This window comes from Tachyglossus aculeatus, chromosome 4 (assembly GCF_015852505.1).
Source record: "Tachyglossus aculeatus isolate mTacAcu1 chromosome 4, mTacAcu1.pri, whole genome shotgun sequence".
Taxonomy (NCBI): domain Eukaryota; kingdom Metazoa; phylum Chordata; class Mammalia; order Monotremata; family Tachyglossidae; genus Tachyglossus; species Tachyglossus aculeatus.
In genome coordinates, this window is record NC_052069.1 from 54938800 (window position 1) to 54962930 (window position 24131).

The 24131-nt window shown below is 45.0% G+C and overlaps 2 protein-coding genes across 2 annotated transcripts in view; one reads left to right on the plus strand and one right to left on the minus strand.

Moving 5' to 3' along the window:
• The first annotated feature begins 1270 nt into the window (after positions 1–1270).
• On the plus strand, positions 1271–22506 carry TRMT13 (tRNA methyltransferase 13 homolog). The gene is made up of 11 exons (XM_038744859.1): positions 1271–1467; positions 5860–5906; positions 5989–6055; positions 8253–8315; positions 8396–8465; positions 13693–13799; positions 14675–14842; positions 15740–15812; positions 17592–17666; positions 21140–21575; positions 21771–22506. Exons 1-11 carry the CDS (start codon positions 1300–1302, stop codon positions 21964–21966), a joined length of 1470 nt encoding a protein of 489 aa, XP_038600787.1. The 5' UTR covers positions 1271–1299; the 3' UTR covers positions 21967–22506.
• LRRC39 (leucine rich repeat containing 39) overlaps positions 22255–24131 on the minus strand; it is a 35135-nt gene continuing 33258 nt past the window's right edge. Inside the window, exon 11 of the mRNA XM_038744860.1 lies at positions 22255–22338. Coding sequence (XP_038600788.1) covers positions 22283–22338 — 56 coding nt within the window. The 3' untranslated portion in view covers positions 22255–22282. The remainder of the gene's footprint in view (positions 22339–24131) is intronic.

The window sequence follows — 24131 nt, forward strand, 5'->3', positions numbered from 1 at the left end:
GGTTAGGGGGCGTCGGTCCGCCATGTTGCTTAGGGGGGCGGCGGGTCGCCATGTTGGTTAGGGGGCGTCGGTCCGCCATGTCGGTTGGGGGGGGTGTCATCATCATCAATCGTATTTATTGAGCGCTTACTGTGTGCAGGGCACTGTACTAAGCGCTTGGGAAGTACAAATTGGCAACATATAGAGACAGTCCCTACCCAACAGTGGGCTCACAGTCTAAAAGGGTCGCCATGTTAGTTAGGGGGCGTCGGTCCGCCATGTTGCTTAGGCGGGCGGCGGGTCGCCATGTTGGTTAGGGGGCGTCGGTCCGCCATGTCGGTTGGGGGAGTGTCATCATCATCAATCGTATTTATTGAGCTCTTACTGTGTGCAGAGCACTGTACTAAACGCTTGGGAAGTACAAATTGGCAACATATAGAGACAGTCCCTACCCAACAGTGGGCTCACAGTCTAAAAGGGTCGCCATGTTGGTTAGGGGGCGTCGGTCCGCCATGTCGGTTGGGGGGGTATCATCATCATCAATCGTATTTATTGAGCGCTTACTGTGTGCAGGGCACTCTACTAAGCGCTTGGGAAGTACAAGTTGGCAACATATAAAGACGGTCCCTACCCAACAGTGGGCTCACAGTCTAAAAGGGTCGCCATGTTGGTTGGGGGGCGTCGGTCCGCCATGTTGCTTAGGGGGGCGGCGGGTCGCCATGTTGGTTAGGGGGCGTCGGTCCGCCATGTGGGTTGGGGAGGTGTCATCATCATCAATCGTATTTATTGAGCGCTTACTGTGTGCAGGGCACTGTACTAAGCGCTTGGGAAGTACAAATTGGCAACATATAGAGACAGTCCCTACCCAACAATGGGCTCACAGTCTAAAAGGGTCGCCATGTTGGTTGGGGGGCGTCGGTCCGCCATGTTGCTTAGGGGGGCGGCGGGTCGCCATGTTGGTTAGGGGGCGTCGGTCCGCCATGTCGGTTGGAAGGGTGTCGGGTCGCCATGTTGGTTGGAGGGGTGTCGGTCCGCCATGTTGGTTAGGGGGGGGTGGTGTGGTGTCGGTCCGCCATGTTGGTTAGGGGGCGTCGGTCCGCCATGTCGGTTGGGAGGGGGTGGTGGTGTGGGGTCGCCATGTTGGTTAGGGGGCGTCGGTCCGCCATGTTGGTTAGGGGGGCTGTGGGTCGCCATTGTTGGTTGGGGGCGAGGGGGTGTCGGTCCGCCATGTTGGTTAGGGGGCCGGCGGGTCGCCATGTTGGTTAGGAGGGCCGTCGGTCCGCCATGTCGGTGAGGGGGTCCGAGGTCCCCAGGGCGAAGATGGGGCGTCGGGGCGGCGGCGGGTCCCCTCCGGGCGGGCTCCGGGCCGGGGCCGGGGCCGAGTCCCGCTGCCGGCACTACGTGGAGAGGAAGCAGCGTTGGTGCCGCCTGACGGTGCCCGCCGGACGCCTTTTCTGCGGGGAGCACGCCGGGCACGCGGACACACAGGTACACACAGGGACACCACCACACAGGGACACCCCCCAGGGACACCACCCAGGGACACCACCCAGGGACACACAGGGCCCCCGGCGCCCACGCTCGGCGAGGCTGTTTGCTGCCGAGCGCTCCCTCTGTGCGGGCCGCCGCCCTGAGCGCCGGGGAGGCTACAGGCTGATCGGGTGGGCCCACCGGGGGCTCACAGCCTTCATCCCCATTTTCCGGATGGGGCGACTGAGGCCCAGAGAAGGTAAGCGACTTGCCCCAAGTCGCACGGCTGATAGTTGGGTCACCTTGGGCCAGTCGCTTCACCGCCCTGGGCCTCAGTTTCCTCGTCCGGAAAACGGGGATGAAGCGTGGGAGCCCCCCGTGGGACAACCTGATCGCCCTGTCTACCCCCAGCGCTTAGAGCATTCATTCATTCATTCATCATCATCGTCATCGATCGTATTTATTGAGCGCTTACTATGTGCGGAGCACCGTACTGAGCGCTTGGGAAGGACAAATTGGCAACATTCATTCAGTCGCATTTATTGAGCGCTTACTGTGTGCGGAGCACTGAGCTAAGCGCTTGGGAAGGACGAGTTGGCAAGGAGGGAGGCAGCGTGGCTCGGTGGAAAGAGCACGGGCTTTGGAGTCAGAGGTCATGGGTTCGAATCCCGGCACCGCCACATGTCTGCCGTGTGACCTTGAGCAAGTCACTTCACTTCTCGGAGCCTCAGTTCCCTCATCTGTCAAATGGGGATTAAGACTGTGAGCCCCACGTGGGACAAACTGATCACCTTGCATCCCCCCCCCCCAGCGCTTAGAACAGTGCTTTGCACGTAGTAAGCGCTTAACAAATGCCATTGTTGTTATTAACAGCGTTCGGCACAGAGTCAGCGCTTAACAGATACCATTCATTCATTCATTCAGTCGTATTTATTGAGCGCTTCCCGTGTGCGGAGCACTGCACCAAGCGCTTGGGAACTACAGCGTGGCTCAGTGGAAAGCGCCCGGGCTTTGGAGTCAGAGGTCATGGGTTCAAATCCCGGCCCCACCACTTGTCAGGTGGGTGACTTTGAGCAAGTCACTTCACTTCTCTGGGCCTCAGTGACCTCATCTGGAAAATGGGGGTGAAGGCTCGGAGCCCCCCGTGGGACAACCTGATCACCTTGTAACCTCCCCAGCGCTTAGAACAGTGCTTTGCACATAGCGCTTAATAAATGCCATCATTGTCATTATTATTATTACAAGTCGGCAGCATATAGAGACGGTCCCTACCCCACAGCGGGCTAACATTATTATTGTTAGGTCTCTGACCCCCATTCCTCTAAAATGTACATATTTACTACCCCATTTTGTTAATGGTGTGCATATAGCTATGATTTATTCTGACGATTTTGACACCCGTCTGCTTGTTCTGTTGTCCGTCTCCCCCTTCTAGACCGTGAGCCCGTTGTTGGATAGGGAGAGTAGCAGCGTGGCTCAGCGGAAAGAGCACGGGCTTTGGAGTCGGAGGTCATGGGTTCGAATGCCGCTCCACCACATGTCTGCTGTGTGATGTTGGGCGAGTCACTTAACTTCTGTGGGCCTCAGTTACCTCATCTGTAAAATGGGGAGTAAGACTGTGAGCCCCACATGGGACAACCTGATCACCCTGTATCCTCCCGAGTGCTTACAGCAGTGCTTTGCACATAGTAAGCACTTAACAAATGCCAATTATTATTATATATGTTGCCAACTTGTACTTCCCAAGCGCTCAGTACAGTGTTCTGCACACTGTAAGCGCTCAATAAATACAATTGAATGAATGATTCATTTGTACCTATCCCAGCACTTAATACAGAGCTTGAAACCAAAAGGACCAGGGGAGTCAGAGTTTGATGAGTTCTTCAAAGGCCTCTAAAGAGTTTGCTTCAGACTGTGAGCCCACTGTTGGGTAGGGACCGTCTCTATATGTTGCCAATTTGTACTTCCCAAGCGCTTAGTACAGTGCTCTGCACATAGTAAGCGCTCAGTAAATACGATTGATGATGATGGTGATGATGAGCCCTTTGAGCGTAGGCGCCCACTCCCCGGGGACTGTGCTCCCCAGAGTTTTCTGAGCTGGGCTCCCTGCCTTGCTTAGTTCAGACCTCCAGTAAAAGTTTTCAGTCAGGGATGAAAAGGCCAAATGGTGGCTGTCGAACATCATCATCATCATCAATCGTATTTATTGAGCGCTTACTATGTGCAGAGCATTGTACTAAGCGCTTGGGAAGTACAAATTGGCAACATATAGAGACAGTCCCTACCCAACAGTGGGCTCACAGTCTAAAAGGGGGAGACAGAGAACAAAACCAAACATACCAACAAAATAAAATAAATAGAATAGATATGTACAAATAAATTAAATAAATAAATAGAACAGCCTGTGTGTTCTTGAAGCCTGTCTCCTCCCAAGTTCCTAATATCCCTGCCTCCTTTCAGCCCCAGGCTCATAATGAAAACTTACCGAGCCAGTGCTGATTTTTCCTTCTCTGGTGTTTGTTCAGTGCTATAGGCCAGTCACTGTACTAAATGCAGGGGTGGATAGAAGCTAATCATATTGGTCACAGTCCGTGTCCCACATGGGGCTCACAGTCTTAATTCCCATATTACGGATTGAAGAAAGTGAGGCACAGAAAAGTTAAGCGACCACCCAAGATCACACAACAGACAGATGGTAGAGCCAGAATTAGAATTCAGGTCATCCAACACCCAGGCCCGTGGTCTTTCCACTAGACCGCAATGTTACTATTTCATCTGCTGTCATTAAGTGCTGGCAGTAGTTTTCTAACTCATTTGCGATTTATACATCCGGGAACATGCTGTTAAAAGTCATCAGTCAACTGTATTGCACTACACAAAGCACTTAGGAGAGTACAGTATAACAGTTAGTAGGCACATTCCCTGCCCACAAGGAGCTTGGGCATCTCAGACAAAGGTAGGCATAATATCAATCAATCATATTTACTGAGCACTTACTATGTGCAGAGCACTGTACTATGCTTGGGAGAGTACAATATAACAGTATATTTATTTTACTTGTACATATCTATTCTATTTATTTTATTTTGTTAGTATGTTTGGTTTTGTTCTCTGTCTCCCCCTTTTAGACTGTGAGCCCACTGTTGGGTAGGGACTGCCTCTATATGTTGCCAACTTGTACTTCCCAAGCGCTTAGTACAGTGCTCTGCACACAGTAAGCACTCAATAAGTACGATTGATTGATTGATTGATATAATCAGACACATTCCCTACCCACAGTGAGGTTCCAGTCTAGGGGAGTAATTGAGAAGCAACATGGTCTAGTGGAAAGAGAATGAGCCTGGGAGTCAGCGGAACTGGGTTCTAACCCTGGCTCTGTCATCTGCTGCTCTGTGACGTCGGGCAAGTCACTTCATTTCCCTTTGCCTCAGTTTCCCCAAACTGTAAAGTGCAGATTACCTGTTCTCCCTCCCCCTTAAACTCTGAGCCCCTTGTGAGACAGCGACTGTGTCTTGTCTTAGGCCGTCGAGTCGTTTCCGACCTATAGCGACACGGCGGATACATCTCTGGTGGATCTCTGCTTCTGGAGAAGCAGCGTGGCTCAGTGGAAAGAGCCCGGGCTTTGGAGTCAGAGGTCATGGGTTCAAATCCCGGCTCCACCAATTGTCAGCCAATTGTCACCAATTGTCACCAATTGTGACTTTGGGCAAGTCACTTCACTTCTCTGGGCCTCAGTTCCCTCATCTGTAAAATGGGGATTAAGACTGTGAGCCCCCCGTGGGACAACCTGATCACCTTGTAACCTCCCCAGCGCTTAGAACAGTGCTTTGCACATAGTAAGCGCTTAATAAATGCCATTATTATTATTATTATCTCTCCCAGAACGCCCCGCTCTCCATCTGCAGTCGTTCTGGTAGTGTATCCATAGAGTTTTCTTGGGGAAAATGCGGAAGCAGTTTACCATTTCTGCCTTCCGTGCAGTAAACTCGAGTCCCCGCCCTCGACTCTCTCCCGTGCCGCTGCTGTCCAGCACAAGTGAGTTTTGACTTCTTGTAGCAGATTGCCTTCCACACGCTAGCCATTGGCCAAGCTAAGAACGGAATGGGTCGGTCCATTCCATCTGATCACCTTGTAACCTCCCCCGCGCTTAGAACAGTGCTTTGCACATAGTAAGCGCTTAATAAATGCCATCATTGTTAAGTCTCTGCTTGACTCTCTCTCCCGTAGTCGACACTGGTAAGAGTACTGGAAACTCTCCAGGTGCGACCCGGAGAGGAGGGACTGTGTACAATCTTAATATCTTGTACTTATCGCAGTGTTTAGGGCAATGCTTGACACATAGTAAGTACTTAAAAAAAACCCATAATTATTATCCCATTCCAACTAAGTATGTACCTTTTAACATACTAGGAAGAAGATGCCAGGAAACGAATTCCGTGTCCCCTTGATCCAAAGCAGTAAGTGTGGATTAGCTAAATTTAAGGGTTTGTTGTGTTTACACCCAAACTGTCATTCATTTTTTTTTTCGTTTACACGTAGCACAGTATATGAAGATCAGCTCGAGAAGCATTTGAAAAAATGCAACTCAAGGGAAAAGCCCAAACCGGTAAGTGTTTCAAATGTCTATGAAACAATATGTAGAGAATTTAGTTTAAAAAAAAAAAAAAGCCCCGCTGCAGCACAAAGGCACAGACAGGAGAGGGCCACTTATTGGAAAGACTGTGAACCCCACATGGGACAACCTGATCACTTTGTATCTCCCCCAGCGCTTAGAACAGTGCTTTGCACATAGTAAGCGCTTAACAAATGCCAATATTATTATTATTATTGGAGACTGTGCCCAGAGGGAGGCTCAGCACTACACGAACCTCCTAAGTAATTGTCACCTCCTGCTTATGTGAGAAGTCCTCTCTTAGATTTCTGAATGAATATACATGCATTTCTGTATATATATATAGAGAGAGAGAGAATTCCCATTGTAATCAGGTGATGTCTGTGGAGTTTATCCGTATGTGCAGATGGCATTAAAGGATAGTCTTTACAACATCATCATCATGAGTGGTATTTATCGGGCGCTTACTATGTGCCAACAGCTTACTTAGCGCTTGGGAGAGTAGAGTTGGTAGACTTGTTCCCCGCTTACATCAAGGTTACAGGCTGTAAGTGTGTAACATTCTCTAGACTGTGAGCTCGTTGTGGATAGGGCTTGTCACTTTTGTCCTTTTCCAAGCGCTTAGTACAGTGATCTGCGCACAGCGCTTAATAAATACGATTGAAATGCAATTAAGTGAACATTCTCTAGATAAAAAATAGCACATTTTTTCCAGGCCTTCACCTCAGCATGGAGGTAAATACAAGATATTCAGGTCGGACACATTCCTTGTCCCACGGGGGCTCACGGTCTAAGCCAACCCCTCAGAGTGAAGGGCTTGGGACAGCCACCCCACTGACCATATGGACAGGAAGACACGGAGTCCATGTCTCAGCTGGGAGCCCAGCGGGAGAAGAAGTTTCCCTCATCATCTTCAGTTAATATTATTAGTAATGATAATAATAATGTGGTGTTTGTTAAGCACACTAGGTGCCGTTTAGTGTTCTAAGCTCTGGGGTAGATTCAAGATAATTGGGTTGGACTCAGTCCCTGTTCCACATGTGGCTCACAGTCTAAATCCCCATTTTACAGATGAGATAACTGAGGCACACAGAAATGAAGTGACTCGCCCAGTTTCACCCAGCAGATAAGTTGGCAGAGCCGGTATTAGAAGCCAGGTCCTTCTAACTCCCAGGCCTGTGCTCTATCCACTAGGCCACACCATTGCCGCAGTCTAGTCAGGGTCCCCAGAGTTACCAACTCTTCAAGGAGTGTAGTAGCACATACTCATTCAATCGTATTTATTGAGCGCTTACTGTGTGCAGAGCACTGTCCTAAGCACTTGGGAAGTACAAGTGGGCAACATATAGAGACGGTCCCTACCCAACAGTGGGTTCACAGTCTAGAAGGGGGAGACAGAGAACAAAACAAAACATATTAACAAAATAAAATAATGAGAATAAATATGTACAAATAAAATATCCATCAGCCCCTTCTGTGATACTACAAGCCTAGCGGGAAAAAGGAAAATGAAACTTACCTCGGTGGTCTAACTGTTTCAGGTAAGTGGGCTTTCTCCGTCTGCTTCGATATAGAGAAGTCATGTAATTTTGAATATGTGTTAATAAATATCAGTGATCGTGAACCTTAATCTACTTCTAAAGGAAACTCCATATTTGAAAACTGGTATTGGGGCAGGGGAGCCGGGGGGTGTTGATCATCATTACTTAAAATCATCATCGGTCTTAGTATTAATAATAATAAGCATGTATCGGTCATGTACTTAGTACTGACTTTTCCTGAACATAGGAAGTGTGGTTCTTTCCCAAAGCATAACTACGGAAGTTATCACTCATGCATGACCCTGAAACTAAGAAAAAAATCATCCTATGGGCAAGTAAAAATGTTATTTTAATACAGGTTAAAATAGTACTCTTTCCTCTGCTCTCCCCCTAGCCTGAGTGGAATTCCTTTTTTTTTTTTTTTTCATCTCTGTAGCAGCCTTTATGAGTTTACACTCTAATCACTGTTTATTCAAGGCTTTATAGTTAATATGAAGGAAATCATTAATACATTTTTCCCAGGTTTTGAGTGAACAGTGATTTGTTTTTCTTTAAATAGCTGTATTTAACTGATTAAATTTATACATTGCTCTGCAAATCATTACTTAATCCAACTTTACTTCACAGTATTTTTCTTTATTGTTTTTTAGGTTTTCTTTATTCAAGATATTAATGCAGGTTCAACAGATGTTAAAGAAACACCTGAAGAACAGGTAGGCTCATTGACTTATTGTTTTCGTTTACAAGAAATTTGTCATTTTTTAAAAACTCCTCTTTTGACTTTTGTCTTTAGGTCCCAATTTCTTCTCTGTGTAAAGAAGAATTAGAAAGCTTAATCAGAAAATTGAGAAAAGCAAGTGAAGGTAAGTCTTCCGAAAATTTTAGGCGAAAACATTTTAGATTTAACTTGGTGAATTTTAACACCTTAAATGATAAATCCCTACTAATTTAGACTGTGGGCCCCCATGTGGGACAGGAACTGTGGGACCTATAATTCTATTTATTCTGACGATTTTGACCCGTCTACATGTTTTGTTTCGTTGCCTGTCTCCCCGTTCTAGACTGTGAGCCCATTGCTGGGTAGGGACCGTCTCTATATGTTGCCGACTTGTACTTCCCAAGCGCTTAGTACAGTGCGGCGCACACAGTAAGCGCTCAATAAATACGATTGAATGAGTGAATGAATGGTATCTACCCAGATGATTAATATAGTAAGCACTTAAATACTACAGTTAGTATTATTCTTACTTGTTGTTATTAATCCTAAAAGATAATTTTTGCTAATCTGTTGAAAAGGAACAGAAGTATTAGTACGTATTTTTTTCCAGGCTATAAAGGTGCAACAGCAGTATAGATTAGAACGTGAAAGAATTACTTTGGTCATTAATCGATCAGTTGTATTTCCGGAGTACTTAGTGTGCAGAGCACTTGGGAGAGTACAGTACACCAGAATTAGCAGACATGGTCCCTGCCCATAATGAGCTTCCAGTCTGAGAGGGTAACAGATATTATTATGAATAAATTAATAATTTACAGTATATAATTTAAAGATATGTAAATAAGTGTAGTGGGGCTGGGGGTAGGGCACATTTCAAGTGTACAACAGTCGCAAATTGAAGTGCATAGACAGTGCAGAAAGAGGGAAGAGGGCTTAATCTATTTCATTATAGAAAGTCTTTCTCCATTCTAACTTGAATTAAACTTAAAAGGGTACTTGACTAAGGGTGAAAGACAGTTTAGGTTTTTGCATATTTTTTTGGTAATTTTTAAAAGACCACTTGAAGAAATTATTAGGAGAACTATAAGAGATTTATTTCCAAAATTTTGCTGGTGTCCAGAAGCCTTCCTGGCTTTTCATTTATGTGTTTTCTCATTTTTCACTGGTTGATAATGCAAAAATGTCTAAAGGACAAACTGCTTCAGAGAAGAAAGTAATCAAAATCCACAATTATCTTCCAGGTTCAGAATTCTCAAACTTGGAATTAAACTTGTTTATCCCAAGTCCATTCCAAAGTTGTGTGAAGAGAAAGCTGCTCTCTACTATTTAAATCTATCAATCTTTAGCACTTATTGATCACCTACTGTACTAACAGCTTGTGGGAGGGTACAGAAGTTAGAAGACATGATCCCTGCTCTCAAGGAATCCTCAATCTATCTAGCGTGCCTTTAAATTTGACTGATCATCTTTGCCATTTGAAATTATTGCCTACAAATTTTTTCCAAGGTGTCTAAGATTCTGGCAAGACACTGATTTTATGCATACCTTAAAGATGCTGGAATTGATTTTTCACATCTTTACCAGCATGCCAAACACCTTGTGATTTTTTAGCTCCGATTTACAGATTTTCTCTCTCCTTAGATGTCTGCCACCCAGTCCCTTCTCCCCCTTATTATTTTTAGATTCATTCATTCATTCAGTCGTATTTATTGAGTGCTTACTGTGTGCACAGCACTGTACTAAGCGCTTGGGAAGTACAAGTCGGCAACATATAGAGACAGCCCCTACTCAACAACGGTCTTGCAGTCTTGAAGGGCGAGACAGGCAACAAAACAAAACATGTAGACAGGTTTCAAAACCGTCAGAATAAATAGAATTATAGCTATATGCACCATCATTAACAAAATAGGGTAGTAAATATGTACAAGTAAAATAAATATGTAATAGTTATGGGTATTATTTAGGGTAATAAATTAGGGTACTATTTAGGGTAATAAATATGTACAAATACATGCAAGTGCTGTGTGGAGGTTGTGAAACACCCAAGGGATAGGGACTGTCTAATTCCCAGCACTTAGTAAAATGTTCTGCGCACAGTAAGCACTTAATACTGTTTTCACTATTATTGCAACTACTGTGATCTTCCCTTGTGTTCTCAGGCTTATGCACATTGCATTCATCTGCTTTCATTTGGATTCATTTTCCTCATTCTTTAAAATAAATCCTAAGGACTTCTTAAGATTTCGATTGCTAGCGTTTGATTGCAAGCAAAAAATAAAAATAGAAAGTTAGGAATTTTTTTATGGCATTTAAGTACTTACCGTGTGTCAAGCATTGGGGTAGATACAGGCTAATCAGCTTGGACACAGTCTCTGTCCCATGTGGGGCTCACAGTCTTAATCCCCGTTTTAGAGATGAGGTAACTGAGGCACAGAGAAGTGAAGTGACTTGCCCAGGGTCATACAGCAGACAAGTTGTGGAGCTGGGATTAGAACCCAAGTCCTCTTGACTCCCAAGCCCTTGTGAGTCCACTTAGTAGCACTGCTTCTGTAACTATAGAAGCTTTTTCTTAGCTAATTGCACTAAAGTCTAGTTTTAGTCTCTAGACCGTAGATTCATTCATTCAGTTGTATTAAGTGCTTACTGTGTGCAGAGCACTGTACTAAGTGCTTGGAAAGTAAAGTTCAGCGATAGAGACAATCCCTGCCCACACCGGGCCTACAGTCTAGAGGAGGTGGGGGGCAGACATCAAAACAAGAAAACAGGCATCAATATAAATAATATAAATAGAACTATAGATATATACTTAAGTGCTGTGGGACAGGGAGGGGCGGGAAGAGCAAACGGAGCGAATCGAGGTGATGTGGAAGGGAGGGGGAGCTGAGGAAAAGGAGGCTTAGTCTGGGAAGGCCTCTTGGAGGAGGTGTGCCTTCAGTATGGCTTTGAAGAGGGGAAAGTGTGATTTTTTTTTTGGTGGATTTGAGGAGGATGTTCCAGGCCATGGGCCAGGGGTTGGTGGGGAGACAGGCGAGATCGAGGCCCAGTGAGAAGGTTAGCACCAGAGGAGCAGTGTGCGGGCTGGGCTGTAGAAGGAGAGAAGGGGGATGAGGTAAGAAGGGGCAAAAGGATGGAGAGCTTTAGAAGCCTGTAGTGAGGAGTTTTTGTAATGGACAGGTAATGCGTCTGCTAATTCTGTTGTATTCTATTCTCCCAAGTGATTAGTACAGTGCTGTGCACATCTTAAGCGCGCAATAAATAGCATTGACTGATTGATCGATTTTGCCATCTTGTTTGTTAGGGGTCTCCTTATTTATCCTCTAATACTTTATAATTACAGGAAGGGTGGTAATGAGCTAGCATCAGCTCCATGGAGTACGTAGAAACTTATTTCCGTAAGAGATAAGGTGGAGAAATACAATTGGCGGCAATTCCACCCATCAGAACTTGGGGAAACGTGAAGGGGGTCGGAGGGGAGCGTCTAAGCTCTGGACTTGATCCACAGCAGGACTACCCCCATCCTCGGAGCAGCCCACCCCGCTCCCACCCCAGGACTGCCTCTCCAAGGCACGCGCAGTAGATTCTGTTCCCAGCTAGCTGTGTGAGACCCACCCCAACCTCACCCACCCTCCCAGGCCCAGTCCGAGCTGAGCAAAGCTCCAGACATATTGGGCTAAAACCTTCCTGTGCCCAGCCTCGTTTCCAGGGGCAGCTGGGCAGAAAAAGAGGCAAGACAGGGCATGTGCAATTTTTCTTGTGGATTTCTGGGACTCATCATTCTACCAAGGCTACTGTACTCATGTTGCCGATTCATACTTCCCAAGCGCTTAGCACACAGTAAAAGCTCAATAAATACTATTGAATGAATGAATACGTACTTGCTGAGGGCCGCGATTTCTTTCCCCCTCACTTCTCCTCTAGTCTTTAAGCTCCTGGTGGACAGGGAACATGTCTACCTAGTCTGCTTTATTGTACTCGCCCCCAGTAAGCACTCAGTAAATACCGTCAATTGACTGACTTCTGCAGGCTGATGTGCCGTTGGTAGAGAGCAGGTTGTTTCCAATAGATTGCAGTGGGAGGTCAGAGCTCTACTCTGGATGTGTTTGCATCATCATCATCATTAATGGTATTTGTTGAGCGCTTACTGGGTGCAGAGCACTGTACTAAGCGCTTGGGAAGTACAAGTCGGCAACATATAGAGACAGTCCCTACCCAACAGCGGGCTCACAGTCTAGAAGGGGGAGACAGAGAACAAAACCAAACATACTAATAAAATAAATAGAATAGATATGTACAAGTAAGATAGAGTAATAAATATGTACAAACATATATACAGGTGCTGTGGGGAAGGGAAGGAGGAATAATAATAATAATAATGGCATTTATTAAGCAGTTACTATGTGCACAGCACTGTTCTAAGCGCTGGGGAAGTTACAAGGTGACCAGGTTGTCCCACGGGGGGCTCACAGTTTTAATCCCCATTTTACAGATGAGGTAACAGGCCCAGAGAAGTTAAGTGACTTGCCCCAAGTCACACGGCTGACAGTTGGCGGAGCCAGGATTTGAACCCATGACCTCTTGACTCCAAAGCCCGGGCTCTTTCCACTGAAGGCAGCATGGCCTGGCGGATAGAGCATGGGGGGCGGGGCCGAAGGATCGGCTGGGTTCGAATCTCTGCCACTTGTCTGCCGTGTGAACTTTTGCAAGTCACTTAACTTTTCTGTGCCTCAGTTGCCTCATCTGTTAAATGCAGGTTAATCAATCAATCAATCAATCAATCAATCGTATTTATTGAGCGCTTACTATGTGCAGAGCACTGTACTAAGCGCTTGGGAAGTACAAATTGGCATCACATAGAGACAGTCCCTACCCGATAGTGGGCTCACAGTCTAAAAGGGGGAGACAGAGAACAGAACCAAACATACCAACAAAATAAAATAAGTAGGATAGAAATGTACAAGTAAAATAAATAAATAAATAAATAAACAGAGTAATAAATATGTACAACCATATATACAGGTGCTGTGGGGAGGGGAAGGCGGTAAGGCGGGGGGATGGAGAGGGGGACGAGGGGGAGAGGAAAGAAGGGGCTCAATCTGGGAAGGCCTCCTGGAGGAGGTGAGCTCTCAGCAGGGCCTTGAAGGGAGGAAGAGAGCTAGCTTGGCGGATGGGCAGAGGGAGGGCATTCCAGGCCCGGGGGATGACGTGGGCCGGGGGTCGATGGCTAAGGTTAAGACTGTGAGCCCCAGGTGGGACATGGACTGCGTCCGAACCGATAGCCTGTATCTACCCCATTGCTTAGTACGGTGCCTGGCATATAATAAACGCATAACATATTCCACAGTTACGACTGTTATTATTTACATTTGCCTCAGGTGTAAATCTCAGGCTTAAGGATCAGACGTTGTCACATCCAGTTTTGCAAGAGGCCCTCAGTGACCCAAAGAATGGTGATTCCGCAGCCAAGCATTTGAAACAACAGGTATGGGCCACACTCTTACATTCATCTTTCTCTGATGGAAATTTCTTCCCAATCATTTCATTAGATCTAAATTTACTGAATTTCTAAATCTAAATACGATTTCAGTCGATTTCAATTTTCACAGCGAGTCCAAATAAAACTGGTGTTTCCAGGTATTAATGAAGCGTGGCACTCTGTTATAGTGCCAGTTAAATTGTCTAGAAGTAGAGGATTGTTATTAATCTCCATGTTGCCATTTAAAAATTCGGGGTTTCACTATCTAGTCAATCAATCAATCAATCGTATTTATTGAGTGCTTACTGTGTGCAGAGCACTGTACTAAGCGCTTGGGAAGTACAAGATAAGAGAGCAGCAGCATTGCCTAGTGGATAGAGCACAGGCCTTGGGGGCAGAAGTACCCGAATTGTACTCCCGGTTTGCCACTTGTCTGCTGTGTGACCTTGGGCAAGTCACTTAACTTCCCTGTGCCTCAGTTTTCTCACCCGAAAAATGGGTATTAAAACCGTGAGGCCCATGTAGGACATGAACTGTGTCCAACCTGACTAGCTGGTGTCTACCCCAGCGCATAGTACAGTGCTTGGCACATAGTAAGTGCTTTACAGATACCATTAAAAAAAAGTAAAATATTATTGTTCACTCACACAGAAAGTGTTGGCTTCATGTCTAACACTCAAATATAAAGCAGAAAATATTGGGTGCATCAGAAATAGAGCCACCGATCGGAATAAATTGGCCTTTTTATTTCTCTTTACTGAGAACTGTAGGAAAAATCCAGAGGGCTTTTTCACAGTGAAGTTACATTCCATCACCACCTTCTCCTGGGGGAAATCATTTGGTTTGTTCTGTTTCCTAAAACTAATTTGGTCCATTTACAGGCATCAATTTTAGGTAACATAGAAAAGTTAAAGTTACTCGGACCAAGAAGGTGCTTTGTTGAGTTTGGAGCAGGACGAGGAAAGTTGTCCCATTGGGTTGATTTAGCCTTACAAGGAGCAGAAGACGTTCACTTCTATCTAGTGGAAAGAGTGGCCACAAGATTCAAGGTAGGTTAGGTTGTTAATACGCTGGGGTGGTCCCATACTTCTGGATTTGTGCTGGGAATGTAGCACCTACTCAGAAATTGTGTTCTTAGAAGTGGAAAGGATTGGAAAACACAGTCTGCTGTTTCTGCCCTTGCATGATTGAGAAGCAGCGTGGTCTAGTGTGTCGGAGGACTCTGCTGTGCCGAATGTCTGCCTTGTGACCTTGGGTAAGTCACGTAACTTCTCTGAGCTTTAGTTATCTCTAAAATGGGGATTAAGATTGCAGGCCCTATGTGGGACAGGGATTCTGTCCAACCAGATTAGCTTGTGTCAACCCCAGCGCTTAGTACAGTGCCTGGCACAAAGCACTTAATAAGTACCATCATATATAATAATGATGATGGTGATGATTAAGTGCTTACTACGTGCAAAGCACTGTTCTAAGCGCTGGGGAGGTTACAAGGTGGTCAAGTTGCCCTCAGGGGGCTCACAGTCTTAATCCCCATTTTACAGACGAGGTAACTGAGGCACAGAGAAATTAAGTGATTTGCCCAAGGTCACACAGCTGACAAATGGCAGAACTGGGATATGTGCTTATCATAATGAAGTTTTTCTATTGACTCTAATCTTACTGATGGACTGAAATCAATGGTAATGGGAGGATTTCTTTTTTCGAAGGGGGCATACTGAATAAAAAAGATGCCCCTTACAAGTGAATGAAAAGTCATCATAATTTGTAGGGGGAAAAATAATTTACATTTTGCAATAAATGGACTGTTGTATCATTTAATGACAGTGTCCTGTTTGTTCAGGTAGATTATTGTGACTGAAAGGTCATAATTTGGGGGGGAAAAATAATGTACATTTTGCAATAAACGGGCCATTGTATCCTTTAATGACAGTGTCCTGTTTGTTCAGGTAGATGGGAAACACAGAAAAAGAAATTCCATGTTTGAAAGACTTCAGATTGATATCCAGCATCTGTGTCTCAGTAAGTGCGTAATTTTTTATTATAATGGGATGGGGAATAAAATTTTCCAACGCTAATGATTGGTTGTAAATCTGACCACGCAGACCATAACATTATGACAAAGTTTAGTTTCCAGCCATTCAGATGTGCTGCTTTTGCGATCTTTCAGTATCAACAGAAAGTCAAATATTTCCCCGCCTAAGTTGAGGTCACTTCCGTTTCTCAAAAAACTTCCAAGAATCTTTGGATTTTCAACAAGGGTAACAAAAGTTACCCTTCTTCTCTGTAACTTTTCCCTTTAGACATAAGCTCCTTTCATTCATTCATTCATTCAATCGTGTTTTTGTTACTCTATTTTACTTGTACATATTTATTCTATTTATTTTATTTTGTTAATATGATTGGTTTTGTTCTCTGTCTCCCCCTTCTAGACTGTGAGCCCACTGTCGGGTAGGGACCGTCTCTATATGTTGCCAACTTGTACTTCCCAAGCGCTTAGTCCAGCGCTGTGCACACAGTAAGCACTCAATAAATACGGTTGAGTGAATGAATATTGAGCGCTTACTGTGTGCAGAGCTTTGCGGGCAGGGGACACCTTTACTAACTCTGGTATATTGTACTCTCCCAAGCATGTAGTACAGCGCTCTGCACATAGTAAGCACTCGTTAAACGCGACTGATTGATTGTGACCTCAATCAATGGCATTTTTTGAGTGCCTACTGTGTGCAAAGCACCATATTAAGCGCTTGGGAGAGTACGATACCACAGAATTAGCAGACACGTTGCCTGCCCACGAGCAGCTTACAATCTAGAGGGGGAGAGCGTTGCTTCTTATTGTTTATTTAGGACAGTCCTCCAGCCAAGCCATTCTAGTAGGGGTCTTTCCTAGCTTGTAAAGAGCTCTGGTTTACCGCCCTCCGGAACAGTGCTTTGCACATAGTAAGCGCTTAATAAATGCCATTAAAAAAAAAAAAACAAAAAACTGGTGCCTAGGAGTCAGTGAGTGAACGGGGCAGCCCAGAAGGCTGAAATGTGGACTGGAAGCCCCTGCAGAACATCTGGGATTGCTGTTTTGCCCCAGCCAAACACCAGTTTAGGCTTGGTTTCTCTTTTAAGACGACCGTTGTGAAGAGCTCAGGGTCTGGGAGACTACCCAGCTTGGGCCTTCTCTGCCACGGTGGGTTCAGTAAATTTCTAGGTCAGAAGAAATTTTCATTCGTCAAACATTTTCACTTCCCGTCACTTCTCTACTCTCTCAGAATACCCATTATAAAATAATACAGGTAAATGCTGCAGCCAGCTCAAATAATAATAATAATTGGCATTTGTTAAGCGCTTACTATGTGCAAAGCACTGTTCTAAGCGCTGGGGAGGATACAGAGTGATCAGGTTGTCCCACGTGGGGCTCTCAGTCTTCGTCCCCATTTTACAGTTGAGGTAACTGAGGCCCAGAGAAGTGAAGTGACTTGCCCAAGATCACACAGCAGATGTGGCGGAGTCGGGATTCAAACCCATGACCTCTGACTCCAAAGCCTGGGCTCTTTCCACTGAGCCACGCTGCTTCTCTGCTTCTCAAATAGGACAAGCTAACAGAAAGGTAGAGATTGAGTTTAGATGCTGTCTTTTAGGGTTGCTACCCCATTCTTTTGAAACATCAGTGTGTATGGGGGATAACAGACAATTATGTGTATTCCCTTCTTCTTCTGTTTTTTTGGAGTATCATGTCATTGATGTGATGCTTTGGCATTGTATTTGTGTGACATTTTCCAGTAACTCACCTTTATTCGTATTTATTTTTAGGCAAGATCCCCATGCTTGTAGAAAAGAAGCTGCCTCTAATAGGAATTGGAAAACATTTGTGTGGTGTGGCAACAGGTATGATTTGTGCAAACATACTGAATGCCTAAATTTAATTAGTAGTAACAGCCCTGAATTTAAGAAGCTCTGTCTACTGAAGAGCTCAGTGTATTTATGGATGTTCATTTATTAACCCCCCATTCAGGTCCTGTGAAGTAGTAGCAAATACAGGTTAAACATCTTAAGTATTGTGTATAATGAGTAAACATGATTTTGGTATGCGTATCGCTTCTTCCACATAGCTATGCCAACTACAGAGTCTATGTGCCCTTCAGAGAAAAGCTTGGTGGTAATAAAATAATGGTATTTACCCACACTTACTCTGTGTCAAGCATCATACTAAGTATACTAGGTGCAACATAATCAGGTCAGCTCCAGTCCATGCTCTGCGTGGACTTCACAGTCTAAGAGGAAGGGAGACAGGCATCTTGTTCCCAGTTTACAGATGAGCAAACTAAGTGTCACATGGCAGGCCAGTGGCAGTCTACTGAAGAGCTCAGTGTATTTATGGATGTTCATTTATTAACCCCCCACTCAAGTCCTGTGAAGTAGTAGCAAATACAGGTTAAACATCCTAAGTATTGTGTATAATGAGTTAACATGATTTTGGTTTTCGTATCACTTCTTCCACATAGCTATACCAACTACAGAGTCTATGTGCCCTTCAGATAAAAGCTTGGTGGTAATAAAATAATGGTATTTACCCACACTTACTCAGTGTCAAGCATCATACTAAGTATACTAGGTGCAAGATAATCAGGTCAGCTCCAGTCCCTGCTCTGCATGGAGTTCACAGTCTAAGAGGAAGGGAGACAGGCGTCTTGTTCCCAATTTACAGATGAGCAAACTAAGTCACATGGCAGGCCAGTGGCAGTGCTGTGTTAAGTACCAGAGTCTCCGCTTTTTCCACTAATGCTGCTTAATGTTATTGTTCACCCTATTAGTGGATTCTAGCTAAGAAGCAGAAGGGAAAGGAGTGGGTTACAACTCCACAATTCTTTTATCAAATTGATTTCCAGGAAGGAAATAGGCACTAGTTAAAAAATATTTGTTCGCAAGACAGTTTCATTGTAACAGATCTCATAAACTGGCTCTTTTTAAAAACCCCTCTCCTGAAGGAGCGGTGACATCCTGGCTGAACCCTTCCTTCCCTCAAGGGAGCAGAGGGTGGGGTGCCCAGGCCTGCCAAAGGGAACAGCAGCCGTTGTTTCCTTTCCCCCAAAAGGATCAGAGCACTGATCACAGAGTGCCCTGGCAGGCCTGGGGAAATCTCTGAACTAGATAATAATAATAATTATAGTATTTAAGCACTTACTATGTGTAAGCACTGTTCAAATGAGGGTGACACTTGGGGACGGGGAGATGACACAGTTAATAATAATGATGGCATTTATTAAGTGCTATGTGCAAAGCACTGTTCTAAGCGCTGGGGAGGTTACAAAGTGATCCGGTTATCCCAGGGGGGCTCCCAGTCTTAATCCCCATTTTACAGATGAGGGAACTGAGGCCCAGAGAAGTGAAGTGACCTGCCCAAAGTCACACAGCTGACAAGTGGCGGAGCCGGCATTTGAACCCATGACTTCCGACTCCAAAGCCCGCGCTCTTTCCACTGAGCCACGCTGCTTCTCCTGTTGTGTGTGGGGGTGTGTGCCTTTCATTCACAGTACCATTATAGAGAAGCAGCGTGGCTCAGTGGAAAGAGCCCGGGCTTTGGAGTCAGAGGTCGTGGGTTCGAATGCCGGCTCCGCCACACGCCTGCTGGGTGACCTTGGGCAAGTCACTTCACTTCTCGGAGCCTCAGTTCCCTCATCTGTAAAATGGGGATGGTGACTGTGAGCCCCACGCAGGACAACCTGATCACCTTGTATCCCCCCAGCGCTTAGAACAGTGCTTTGCACATAGTAAGCGCTTAACAAATACCACTATTATTATGAGAAGCAGCGTGGCTCAGTGGAAAAGAGCGCGGGCTTTGGAGTCAGAGGTCATGGGTTCAAATCCCGGCTCCGCCAATTGTCAGCTGTGTGACTTTGGGCAAGTCACTTCTCTGTGCCTCAGTTACCTCATCTGTAAAGTGGGGATGAAGACTGTGAGCCCCACGTGGGGCAACCTGATCACTTTGTAACCTCCCCAGCGCTTAGAACAGTGCTTAGCACATAGTAAGCGCTTAATAAATGCCATCATTATTATTATTTGGTCTTAAGCAGCTCTTCCTCTGTTGGCCCAGGGGACTGAGACTAGAGAAGCAGCATGGCCTAGTGGATAGAGCGTGAGCCCAGGAGTCAGAAGGTCAGGGGTTCTAATCCTGGCTCCGCCACACGTCTGCTGGGGTGATCTTGGGCAAGTCACTTCAATTCTGTGCCTGCTCCCTCATCTGTAAAATGGGGCTTGAGACTGTAAGCCCCATGTGGGACTGGGACTGTGTCCGATCCAGTTTGCTTGTATCCGCCCCAGCACTTAGCACAGTGCCTGGGCCCAGAGTAAGCACTTACCAAATACCATGTCCGTGAGGTCCCTGTGAAACAGAGCAGCCGCTGAAGCAGTTCCATCTTCTCCTCCGCTGATAACCCAGATGAGTGTACTCAGTCGTTTTTTCATGCCTGTGAACATGCCTGTAAATATTACTCTATTTGTTTTACTTGTACATATTCTCTTTATTTTATCTGGTTTATATGTTCTGTTGTCTGTCTCCCCCTTCCAGACTGTGAGCCCGCTGTTGGGTAGGGACCGTCTCTATATGTTGCCAACTTGGACTTCCCAAGCGCTTAGTACAGTGCTCTGCACACAGTAAGCGCTCAATAAATACGATTGAATGAATGAATGTGTTCATGTGTGTCTGTGTTTCCATGATGCCCTATATCAAGTTTAATTAACTTACATAAAGTATTCCCGACGAGGGGATTTCCACCTATTATATCAAGCTTTCAGCTGCACATTTAAAGGTGAACTCATTGAACTGCTAGCCGTAGTCATTTATGTGATAGGCTTCATCCACTTTTTAGCAAAACGTCCTCACAGATATGGTAAAAGTTTTGTTTGGCATCAACAAATAGCAGCGTGTCTGTGAGACATCTATACCCCTTAGTTCTGTTGAACTCTCCCAATTGCGTAGTACAGTGTTCTGCACATCATTTGATTCACTACAGCTTTTAATGTGCGCGTTCAATTAGTATCTATGGGCTCTAGATAGAGAGGAAGATGGCGAAAGCAAAAATACGCACTTCTACCCAATCACTTATATACACAGGTGCGTTTTAATTCATTTTGATTTACTCTAATTTATATATATATATCTATATATAGATACATAAATATGTATTTACCTCTATATTTGAAAACCTGCCCATCTGTTTCATTGGGTTCCTGTTTTATTTCACCCAATAAATACCATTAAGGTGGAGAGAGTATGCATGCCGTTTGTGTAGAGTGTGGCTGCAGATAGATGAATTTAAGATGAATTTAAGAGTTTTAGAGCCACATACTTGTCTCTGCAGATCTTGCATTGCGATGCTTGGTTGAGACCTATACGGCCCAGTGCGAGAAAAGAAGCGAGGAGCCCTCTGTGAAACGCGTAAAGAGTGAGAGGGAAGAGGCCAAGGAAACTGACACTTGGGAAGAGGATGGGAAGGAAGAGAATGTCCCCAAGGCCTGGACTCCTGTGGCAGGCATTGTGATCGCCTTGTGTTGTCACCACAGGTGTGATTGGACTCATTATGTAGGCAAAGAGTTCTTCAAGGCCTTGGCTCTTGGCCCAGTGGAATTTGGCTATTTTCAAAGATTGAGCAGCTGGGCCACGTGTGGCATGCGGGAACCGGCAGCCGAAACCTCAGAGACGGAGCCCCGGGGACAAGAATGGCAGAGCGCTGATAACGAAGAACACGAACATGGGGCATGCAGGCATGCGGATGAGAAGCCCGACAGCTTGCATGGGTAAGTAACCGATTTACGGTCTGGACGTAGAGCAGGAGCGAAACACGCCGCTCGTGACGTTTTCACCATTAATTCAGAAAGGCCTAATTTGATACTAAACAGGAAGTCAGTTTAGATAGTCACTCCTCCGCGAGGGACTGGTCTGTGGTTTCTTTTCATGTTTCTCTGTTATCACGTTCTTCCCTGTCGGTCTAGGGTTCTTCCTGCCGAAGAACGAAAAACCATAGGTCGCCTCTGTAAATGGCTGATCGACCAAGGCCGAGTCCAGTATTTACAACAGAAAGGATACGATGCAGAACTGCAGTACTACACGGACCCCAGTGTGTCTTTAGAAAATGTGCTCTTAACAGCCGTACCATGTCGCCCATCATCCTCGGAGCCATTTCTATAACCTGAATCATATGAAACACTTCCCAGCAATGAACTTTTTAGACTGTTTGAATATTTTAAGTTGGTTCAACCTCTGTTCAAATATTTATCAGTTTTTACGTTTAGTCCACCCTCTACAAAGAGTAGTAAGTCGTATATCCTTTTTTGTCACAAAAGTATTTCATTGTGTATATGGGGAAATTTCTGGATGACTTGACTGCATCAGCTTTTGGGGTTGGCAGGGCCTTCTTTCTTCAATCCCTGTGCTGACTGTCACCATTTAATTAATACACCAGTTCACAAAAGCATTCCTCTTCAACAGGCAGCTGGATATATTTTTATCCATCAGTATTTACGGAGAGTGATGGAACAGCAGAAGTAGTAACTGGATTTTCTGAAACACAAACAATATGTCAAAGTTGACCAGTTTTAACTGAATCCCCGGTCTATTAATATAATAAGCATTTTATCTTCCTCAGTTTCCATATGTTGTCTCTTTTCTTTGTCCATATAATGGTGCTTTGGAACCTTTGTGGAAATAATAAATTCAGATTGTTCTGTACAGGTAAGGAGCTGAATATGTTCTCTTCCAAACAAATCATTACCTAATCAGGAGCTCAAACAAGTAACATTTGACAGTCAGCCTGACAACTTTTTACTTAAAAACCTAGTCTCATTAAGTTCTTGTGTTTCATCCAATTAGTGCATGTTAACTGTCTTTGGCTTGGAAAAAAAAAAGCAACATTAAGGAGAGTAACTCCTCCTGGAAAATAATGTTGAATTGGCTTCATCTTCCCCTTGGTGATGAACATTTTTATCAACAGATGCTATGTACTGAGCGTACACTGTGTTCGGCACTTCTTCAGGCCTGATGGCGTTTAGATTATTCATTCAGTCGTATTTATTAAGCGATTACTGTGTGCAGAGCACTGTAGTGAGCGCTTGGAAAGTAACTTGGCAAGTCATTTCAATTCTCTTGCGAGGAGCAGCACGGCATAGTGGCTAGAACATGGGCTTGGGAGACAGAAGGTCATGGGTTCTAATCCTGGGCTCTGCCACTTGTCTGCCGTGTGGCCTCGGGCAAGTCATGTCACCTCTCTGGGCCTCAGTTACCTCATCTGTAAAACGGGAATTGAGACTATGAGCCCCATGTGGACAGGGATTTGCCCAACCCAATCTTCTTGTATGTACCCCGGTGCTTAGTATAGTGCCTAGCACATCATAAAGCACTTAATAAATACCATAATTATTATTACTGATGGTGAGATGGAAACCATTAGTGTGCGTCTGCCTGGCTGGGCTGGGGAAAAACCTGGGCAGAGGCCAACAAACATTGAGAATTTTGAGAGCTGATCATCTTGAACCTTACTTAAACCTATATGTTGCCAACTTGTACTTCCCAAGCGCTTAGTACAGTGCTCTGCACACAGTAAGTGCTCAATAAATACGACTGATCAATTAAACCTAAGGTTTATCTGAAAAAGAACTGAAAGTGAAGGGGGGTGAGTGCCTTTAAGTGATCTGGGCAGCGGCAGTAACAAGTAAAATTGTCAATTGTAAAATTGTAACAAGTAAAATTGTAAGCAGAAGCAGCGTGGCTCAATGGAAAGAGCACGGGCTTTGGAGTCAGAGGTCATGGGTTCGAATCCTGGCTCTGCCAACTGTCAGCTGTGTGATTTTGGGCAAGTCACTTAACTTCTCTGGGCCTCAGTTACCTCATCTGTAAAATGGGGATTAAGACTGTGAGCCCCACGTGGGACAACCTGATCACCTTGTAACCTCCCCAGTGCTTAGAACAGTGCTTTGCACATAGTAAGCGCTTAATAAATGCCATAATTATTATTATTATAAAATTAGGGCTTGACAATCTCCTTTCATCTTCAATTCCTTAAACCCAGGAGAGAGTTAAACCAGAGAAGAAATAGAAATAATAATAATAATAATAATGTTGGTATTTGTTAAGCGCTTACTATGTGCAAAGCAATCAATCAATCATATTTATTGAGCGCTTACTGTGTGCAGAGCACTGTACTAAGCGCTTGGGAAGTACAAGTTGGCAACATATAGAGACAGTCCCTACCCAACAGTGGGCTCACAGTCTAAAACCACTGTTCTAAGTGCTGGGGGGAACACAAGGAGATGAGGTGGTCCCATGTGAGGCTCACAGTCTTAATCCCCATTTTACAG